The 9,017-nt window shown below is 62.3% G+C and overlaps 1 protein-coding gene across 1 annotated transcript; it reads left to right on the top strand.

Moving 5' to 3' along the window:
• The first annotated feature begins 2,120 nt into the window (after nt 1-2,120).
• Nucleotides 2,121-7,627, top strand: THY1 (Thy-1 cell surface antigen). Its single transcript, XM_079788979.1, has 4 exons — nt 2,121-2,340; nt 4,500-4,560; nt 5,436-5,768; nt 6,500-7,627. Exons 2-4 carry the CDS (start codon nt 4,524-4,526, stop codon nt 6,610-6,612), a joined length of 483 nt encoding a protein of 160 aa, XP_079645105.1. The 5' UTR covers nt 2,121-2,340; nt 4,500-4,523; the 3' UTR covers nt 6,613-7,627.
• Nucleotides 7,628-9,017: the final 1,390 nt, after the last annotated feature.

Here is a 9,017-nt window from a genome sequence, read left to right as displayed (position 1 = left end):
GAGCCCAGATAGCTTTTGTAGTTAATGGGCCTCTGGGAAGCCCATGTCCTGCCACAGGAAAAAAAGGAACTGTCTCCAGCTCCTATCTGTGTGTGTGCGTGTGCGCACATGTGAAGGGAATGCTCTTAGCCCGGCCTGTGGCTCAGTGGTTGAGCAACTATGAACCAGGTCAGGGTTTGATTCCCAATCAGGGCACATCCCTGGGTTGCAGGATGGATCCCCAGTAGGGGGCGTGTAGGAGGCAGCCAATCCTGATTCTCTCTCATCATTGATGTTTCTCTCTCCCACTCTCCTTTCCTCTCTGAAATCAATGCAAATATACACTGTGTGGCCAGATTATTATGATCTCTGAATGCATAATAATCTGGCCACTCAGTGTGTGTGTGTGTGTGTGTGTGTGTGTGTGTGTGTGTGTACATGAGGCCCGGTGCATGAATTCATGCATGAATGGGGTCCAGCCTGGCCAGGGGGAGGGGACATGGGTGGTTGGCCGGCCTGCCTGCTGGTTGAACTCTTGGTCGAGGGGACAATTTGCATATTAGCCTTTTATCATATAGAATAGATACTGAGTGGCCAGATTATTATGTGTTCAGACATCATCATAATCTGGCCACTCAGTGTGTGTTTTAAAAAAGGAGAGAGAACTAGTGCCCTGCGGTCGCCAGCCCCCAAGCTGCTGTGAGAAGTGCAGACTCAGGCAGCTCTACTGAGACATGAGGGAGAGACGAGGGGACAGGGTAGCGGCATTCATCGCCCCCAGAGCTCCTGTTGTTCACCAGAGCGTGTGGCCCAGGTTGGACTCCATGAGGCTAGAGCGCTGTCACTCTGAGTGCCGGAGGCTGTCTAACCTCCGGGGGGGAGAGGAGAGCGTCCCGCTTGCCAGCCCAGGGCCGGCGTCCAGCAGGGCCATTTACAGTAATGGGCGCTGCAGCCAGGGAGCGGCCCCCGGCTACGGAGAAACAGAAGAGCAGGAGGCAGGCCGGTGGCGGGAAGGCCAGGCCCACGGGATGTCCTAGCCAGAGTTCACAAAGTGGCCATGAGAACGCAAAGAAATAAAAGGACCCTTCCTTCAAAAAGCCCCCTCACCTGTGGGCAGAGACAAGTGGTCAGCGCGGGCTGTAAAAAAGCCCAGCCCTCACCAGTGTGGCTCAGTGGATAGAGCGGCGCCTGCGGGCCAAAGGGTCCGGGGTTCGGTTCCAGTCAAGGGCACTTACCTCAGGTTGCAGGTTCTTCCCCGAACCCGGCCCTGGTCAGGGGCGTGCAGGAGGCAACCAATTGATGTGTTTCTCTCACATCGATGTTTCTCTCTAGCTCTCCCTCTCTTCCGCTCTCCCTGAAACCAACGGGACAGTGCCCTCCGTGAGGATTTCTTAAGGAAAAGCACCAAGAGCTGCTGGGGACAGCGGACCGGCGGATAGGGAGGTGGAAAGCCCCCCCTGCGGTTCCTTTCCAGTTGGCCCAGCTCCTCCCCTGCCCGCAGCTCCAGTGTTCCCCCCACTAGGCTGGGCCTTGAGGATTGGGGTTCGCCAGCCCAGGCAGACTGACAACTCTCCCACTTCCTAGCCATGAAATGGGGTGAACCCAGCAGACTATTGGGGGTGGGGGAAGGAGGTCGTGGGCACCGGTGGGATGCCCAGCACGGTGCTTGGTGGAGAACAGCACTCCTGCCCTGGTCTGGAGACCACGCACACACGGGACTCAGGGACTTGGGGGGGGCGGGGGGGGCGGGCCGGAGCCTTCTAGCTCCCTGCGCAGGGAGCTGCCAGCCCAGGAACTGGGAGGTGCCCAGAGGAGACAGCCCCTGAAGGCTGGGTGGTAGGATGGGGGAGGGGGGGGCTGGGACCTGGAAAAACGGGGTGCAGTGCTGCCCTGCTCCCCAAGGGCCGCTCCAGGGTGGGAAACACCCTACCATCTTCCTTTGGAAAAGCCTGTCAGATTTCAACTCCAAACCCTCTCCTGGAGCCTCCCTAGCAGGTGAGCTCGGCCGGAAAAGGAAACAAGGTGAGGCCATTGCCCAAGGGGACCTCCGCCCCTCACAGCTCGGTAGGTTCGGAGCCCGGCTGGAGAGAGGGGGGACGCAGGAAAGGGGAGCCGTCGCCGTGGCGCCCTGAGCGGGGCCTGTGCTCCCAGCCTGGCCCCCGTCAGGCCCGTCCGCGCGGTGAGGCCCCCGCGCCCGCCGCCGCCGCCCCCCATCCCGCTGCCTCGGCCTCTGATTGGCCGCCCTCCGCCCCTCCTCCCGCCCCGGAGAGAGCTGCGGCCCCCGGGCGCGCGCAGCAGCCAGGCGGCGTCTCCCGCGCGCAGAGCAGGAGGCCGGCGGCAGCGGCGGCGGACGGGGAGCAGGTGGGCGCCGACCCTGGGTGGCCCCCGGTGCGGGGCTGGGCCCCCGGTGCGGGGCTGGGCACGTGCCGCGCGAGCCCCCGCAGCCCGAGGCGAGGCTGGGAGAGGCGGCCTGCGCCCCGGGAAGGAGCTGCGCAGCGCAGCGCCCGGGGAGGTGGGGAGGGTCGGCTTCCCCGGAGGGGGCGCGGGCAGGCGCAGCCCGCGGGCCGGGGTCCCGCCGCTCCTGCCTCTCCAGGAAGGCCTCCGGGCTTTCGCCCGCGGGGGTGGGGCGGTGGCTCCTGGAGCCGGGGCGCCGGAGGGGAATCGGGAGGAAGGGCCCAAGGACACCTTGGGTTCCGCTCTCCACCCAGAGGGTCCCAGGCCGCGCTCGCGAAGGCCAGGGCCAGGGTGGGGTGGAGGCGAGGGCGTTAAAACTGGGGAAAGGGGACGGAGGGTGGTGAACCGGAGAAAACTGCCCTGAGGGATGGGGAACCGCAGGGCCGCGGGCGGGCGGGGGCTGGGTGGAAGGAAAGAACTGGAAAACGGTGCGAGGGCGGAGGGAGAGCTCAGTGGGGGGCGGGGAGAGACTGAACGACGGAAAGAAATCGGCGTGGGCGCTGGAGGGCGGTGGCGGAGCTTCGCCGGGGTCTGGTCTGCTGAGCCCACGCGGAGAAGTGAGAGCAGGCTGCGCCCCATCCCGCCCGCCAGCCCTCCCTGTGGCCCTACCACCCCCGCAGCCCCCCACCCCCACCCCCGCAGCCCCCCACCCCTGCAGCCCCCCACCCCCACCCCCGCAGCCCCCCACCCCCGCAGCCCCAACCCCGCCTTCCCTTCTTGTTCTCGCCGCTGCTTCAGCTCCTGGGTCCCCAAGCTCGCGCCTCTCTCCACGGCTCGGTGTCCAGGAGCCAGAGCCGGATGCCACCTCCCGTTCTCCTACCGCACCTACAGGCCCCTCTCGACGTGGCTCCAAGAGCGTGTGGCCGCAGCCGCGGGGCCCCAGCCTCGCCAGCCGCAGGGCGCAGCGCCGGGGCCCTCGACCCTGCGAGCCACGCGCGCCCTGCGCGACTGGCCCCTCCTGAGGCCTCCCTGGCGAGCAGGTGCCCAGTGTGGGGGCCTGCTCTGAGGCGCCTGCCTTGCCAGCCAAGGTTGCAAAGAAAAAAGGGGGGCAGGGCAGAGAGCCTAGGCCGAGACCACTGAAGCAGGCCCAGGAGTGCTGCGAGGAGAACTGGACATCTGGGAACCGCTAGGTTTCTCTGCAGTCCGACAGCGGGAGAGCCGCGCCCTCCCCACACCGCGAGCAAACGCCCGGAGCTGTGAGCCATGTGCGGTGCTAGCTGGGCGCCCGCAGCCGCAGCCCTAACCACACCCAACCACACCTAACCACACCCAACCACACCCAACCACACAGCCACAGGAAGAGGGCGACGAGCATCGTGCCGGGCCCGCATCGTGCCCATGTTGTTAGCTGACGCCCAGAGGCATCCATTCCTTGAACACCCTTGGAGCATTGCCAGGAAGTGTTTGGACACGGATTTCCTCCTGAGTGCGAACTAGAAAGTCCCCGGATGAGCAGTTTCTGTTTTAAGAGGGTTTCAGGATGAAGAGCGTTTTGGAGCCCTGGCTGGGGCAGGGCGTAGTCCCTGGCACCGGAAGGCGGCTGGGTCCATTCCGGTCAGGACACATACAGGAGGCAGCCGATCTTTGTCTCCCTCCCTCCCTCCCTCCCTCCCTCCCTCTTTCTAAATGTCCTCGGATGAGGATTTTTTTTTTAAAGCGTTCTGGAGGCGGTTGTACAACAATGTAAATGAACTTCACACTACTGAGCTGTACACTTAGAGTGGTTAAGATGGTGAATAGTGTGTTGTGTACTTTGCCACAATTACAGGTAGGAGTGTCCTGCCTTCCTGAAGGGAAAGGAAGCGGTAGAATGAAAATCACTCAGAGCCGCCCTGGCGATGCTCAGCACCAGCGCGCACCATCACAGGGCCTGTCGCCCTCCCCCTGCGCTCCCTGAGGGAAGGGCGTGGGGCGGGGGGGCGCAGCGGTGCGGCCACTGGAAGTAGGACACGGGTTCGGGAAGGCTTGATTGCCTGCCAGCGCCTTTATGGCCTGTGTCCCGGGGCCCCCAGCCCCCACGGCACACCGGCCTCATCTCCTGGCTGACTCCCTGTTCCCACCCGCAGATCCAGAACCCAGCTCTCGGCACCATGAACCCCGCCCTCAGCATCGCTCTCCTGCTGACAGGTACTGGGCTAGGGGCTGGGCTGGGGTTCCAGCATCCTGGCTTCCTTCCTCTGAAAAGCTAGCTTCTTCCTCCTGGCCGGGGAAGGTGGGGATGACTACGGGAGGGAGGGCTCTTCTTCTTTTCTTTTTTTCAAATACATTTTATTGATTTTTTACGGAGAGGAAGGGATAGGTATAGAGAGAAACATCGATCAGCTGCCTCCTGCACACTCCCTACTGGGGATGTGCCCACAATCAAGGCACATTCCCCTGACCAGAATCGAACCTGGGACCTTTGAGTCTGCAGGCTGACGCTCTATCCACTGAGCCAAACCGGTCAGGGCTCTTCTTCTTTTTTTTCTTTTTTTTTAATATATTTTTATTGATTTCAGAGAGGAAGGGAGAGGAAGAGAGATAGAAACATCAATGAGGAGAATCATGGATCGGCTGCCTCCTACACACCCCACACTGGGGATCGAGCCCACAACAGGGGCATGTGCCCTGACCGGGAATCGAACCCATGACCTCTTGGTTCCTGGGTCCAAGCGCAACCGCTGAGCCACATTGACCCGGCAGAAAGGGTGCTTTTCAGCCCTAAGTCAGCGGGGGCCCCTGGTTGACCTGGCGGCCTGGGTGATTTGGGAAACATTTCACAGAGCCCACCCCGTATGGAGCTGGAACCTCCACTGGGAACTCCCCAGGGTGTCCTGGGCCTGGGACACATGGTGGGACCAAGCCTGGGGTGCCTGAGGGAGGGCTGGGCATGGAGGGGGGCTGAGAAGGCACCCCCTGTGCCCTCCTGGGCGGGCCCTCTGCTGTGAATGGAGGGAGGCCTCCTGCTGGGCAGCCCCCAACCCCTCCCGACCCCCCTGCTCAGAGGGGGCGCTCTGGGGCAGGCTTGCAGGTGGCCGGCGGACAGAAGGTGACCAGCCTGACGGCCTGCCTGGAGGACCAGAGCCTGCGCCTGGACTGCCGCCATGAGAACTCCACGAGCCTGCCCATACAGTTCCAGTTCAGCCTGACCCGCGACTCCAAGAAGCACGTGCTGTTAGGCACCTTGGGGGTCCCCGAGCACACATACCGCTCCCGTACCAACCTCACCAACAGAAACACCCTCAAGGTCCTCTACCTGTCCGGCTTCAGCTCCAGGGACGAGGGGCTGTACACCTGCGAGCTCCACCTCCCCGGCCAGCTCAACGTCTCCCAGAAGAACATCTCTGTGCTGAGAGGTGAGCAGCCCTAGCGAGGCCGGGAGCGGGGGAGGCTGCAGGGCGAGCAGGAGCAGGCAGTGCTCCGCTGGCCAGAGGAGGGGCGCGCCTTAACCTCTCCCTTTCCAGCGCCCTTGGGAATCCCTGCCTTCAGAGAATGGGCGAGGGTCAGGGGTCAGTCAGACAGGCCTCCACCATGACTTGGCCTCCACAGTCCTCCCTCTCCCCACCTGGAAAACGGGGTTGACCCCAGCCACCTCACCCAGTTTTGTTTGTTTGTATTTTTGTTAATTCTCACCCGAAGATATTTCCATTGATTTTAGGGAGAGAGAAGGAAAAACGGAGAGAAACATCGATGTGAGAAAAGCACATCGATTGGTTGCCTCCTGCATGATCCCTGACCAGTGCCCCAGGCGGGGGAGGAGCCTGCACCCGAGGTACATGCCCTTGACCGGAATCGAACCCGGGACCCTTCAGTCTGCAGGCCAACTCTCTACCCACTGAGCAACACTGGCTAGTCACCCCCAGTTTTCCCGTGAGGATGCTTAGTAGAGATTGGGTATGATGTTAGCTCAGACTCAGGATCCCGCTCATGGGAAAGGTGATTGGTTCTGCTGGACCAGGTTGGCCCTGGTCCCGGCCGAGAGCCTCATGGTACCAGTCTCCCCAGGGAGCCGGGCCGTCTCCCCGCAGGTGGCGGCCTGGGCCTGCTCCTCATGCCTGCTCTGCCCTCTCCCCGTCTCTCCCCACAGACAAGCTGGTCAAGTGCAGGGGCGTCAGCCTGCTGGCCCAGGACACCTCGTGGCTGCTGCTGCTGCTGCTCTCCCTGCCTCTCCTGCAGGCCATGGATTTCATCTCCCTGTGACCTGTGACCTGTGACCAGCTGGGCCACAGAGGACACAGGAAACCACAGGCCCCGTCCAGACAGCTTCCTCCTCCCGGCCAGCTGACCCCTCCCCCAGTCCCTTAGACACCTGGGGGAAATGGGGACCCCACCCTCACAAGGAGTCCTGTGCTGCATGCCATCATCTACCCACTCCCCATGCCCCCCCCAAACGCCTCCCACCCTCCACACACCACTGGCTTCTCGTCCTTGCTCCAGAGCTGCTGCTGCTGCTGTAGTTTATTCAGGGTTTTCCTTCCTTTTCTTGGGGAGTTTGTGAAAAGGAAAGCCAGGCTGGGGCCTGATGGACAGTGAGGACAGGGGCGGGGCTGTGGGGCGGAAGGGTACCTGTGGGGTGGGGGGAGTCAGCCTGTCCTGGGGAACAGACGTGGGAGGGAGGTGTGCTTGGGTGCAGAGCCCCCTCAGCAGCCCCGCCCAGACGTGAGGGCCGCTGGCGCCTGTGGTCTGTATGTGAGGAGAGCTGGGGGCGTCCTCCCCGCAGCCTGAAGTTGGCCTCTTCCCACAGACAAGCTGGTCCAGTGGAGGCACAGATCCTGCCCAGCAGCAGTGCTAACGAGGGCAGGAGGGGGTGAAGGGAGGGCCCCTCCTCTCTCCCTCCATCAGGATGCCGAGAAGGGGCCTGCTGCCTCTCGCTGCCTCCCTAGCAGCTGAGCAGTGTCTGTCCCAGCCCCTGAGAATCCCAGACGCTGACCTGGAGGCGGTGAGGGGCCAGGGAGCCCCGAGCCACGGGGTTTGGCCCCAATGTTTGTCCAGGAGGCAGAGGCGTTTCCTTCCCTCCCAGCCCCAGCTGGTGCCTGAGCCTCACCCCCTGCCCCACAGCCTGCTTCTGGGGGCGCCTGGGGCAAGCCCTGAGGAATGGATTTCCCCGACACCCAGCCCCCGGCCTGCCTGGCAGCTCTGCCTCGCCCTGTGACATGCATTGTGCCCCCGCTTACGGCATCTCATTGAGGAAGAAGAAAGCTGCACAATAAACCAACCTCTGGAATCTGTGGTCCCAGCTCTGCTCCTTCTACCCCCGGGCGGCCCACCTGGCCCATGAGGGCTGACCTGCCCCCGGCCAGCTCCGAACCGCTCTAGTTAACGGGACACATTTGCCCAGATGAGTGGACCTCCCTTCTGCTGATGCACCTGGCAGGCGACAGGCCCACCTGCCCACGTGTGACCCTGGCCCTGAAACATGCTAACAAGTGCTAAGAGGTGGAGCCCACTTTTCCTTCTCACATCTGGTTCTCGGGAAAGCCCCCTCCAGTTATGCCTGCTGTGGGGAGGGCATGTGCTGGGGCAAGCAGAGGAGCAGGCGTGGCCCAGTAGGTGCCACCCAGCACCAGGGGGAGGGGGGCGCCAGAGCCCCTCCTCAGCTCCCTCCCCTAAGAGGCCATGTGCAGGCTGAACTGCACCCATGTCCTGGCACAGGTGCTCGGACAGGGTCGCACCAGGTTCCAGGTTCCCGATGCTGGCAGCCTGAGGCACCCCACAGCCTTCCCTGCTGGGGCAGGGACCTGGGGAGGCGGGTGCAAATACCACGCCCACTCACTCCTTGGTCAGCTCTGGGTAAAAGGGTTCCTTCTGAGCTTTTGTTAAAAGGCCCACTATCTAGCCCGGCCGGCGTGGCTCAGTAGCTGAGCATTGACCTATGAACCAGGTCATAGGTCAGAGCACATGCCCAGTGTGGGGTGTGCAGGAGGCAGCTAATCAATGGTTCTCTTTCATCATGGATGTTTCTATCTATCCCTCTCCCTCTCTGAAATCAATAAAAAATAAAATATTAAAAAGATAGGCTTAAAAAAATAAGCTAGTATTCAACACTACTGAACTGTACACTTAAAAATGGTTAAGATAGTAAATTGTCCATGTGTTTTTACCACAATAAAAAAACGTGCGGAGTCAAATTCATAGACACAGGCGCAGGGCAGTGGCCAGGGGCCGGGAGGACGTGGGAGCCACTGTGCAGTGCAGTTTCCGTTTTGCAGGCTGAGAAGAGTCGACGGGAATCGTGGGGGCAGTGCCCCAGCAATGTGAGTGCGCACCGCCGCTGCACACTCGGGACCACCCGTGCGGTCCTGCCCGCTGTGTGCTTTGTAACGAAGCAGCCGGTCCTGCCCGCTGTGTGCTTTGTAACGAAGCAGCCGGTCCTGCCCGCTGTGTGCTTTGTAACGAAGCAGCCGGTCCTGCCCGCTGTGTGCTTTGTAACGAAGCAGCCGGTCCTGCCCGCTGTGTGCTTTGTAACGAAGCAGCCGGTCCTGCCCGCTGTGTGCTTTGTAACGAAGCAGCCGGTCCTGCCCGCTGTGTGCTTTGTAACGAAGCAGCCGGTCCTGCCCGCTGTGTGCTTTGTAACGAAGCAGCCGAGGCGCAGGGCGCTCGGGAGC

The sequence above is a fragment of the Cnephaeus nilssonii genome (assembly GCF_951640355.1).
Source record: "Cnephaeus nilssonii genome assembly, chromosome: 13".
Lineage (NCBI taxonomy): Eukaryota > Metazoa > Chordata > Mammalia > Chiroptera > Vespertilionidae > Cnephaeus > Cnephaeus nilssonii.
This window is presented reverse-complemented; position numbering and strand designations above follow the sequence as displayed.

Bases quoted from the DNA above. Each gene is read 5' to 3' on its own strand.
- THY1 (XM_079788979.1), top strand. From the start codon at position 4,524: ATGAACCCCGCCCTCAGCATCGCTCTCCTGCTGACAG. The intron at 4,561-5,435 runs GTACTGGGCTAG...GCTCTGGGGCAG, and splicing joins CATCGCTCTCCTGCTGACAG to GCTTGCAGGTGGCCGGCGGA. The intron at 5,769-6,499 runs GTGAGCAGCCCT...CTCTCCCCACAG, and splicing joins GAACATCTCTGTGCTGAGAG to ACAAGCTGGTCAAGTGCAGG.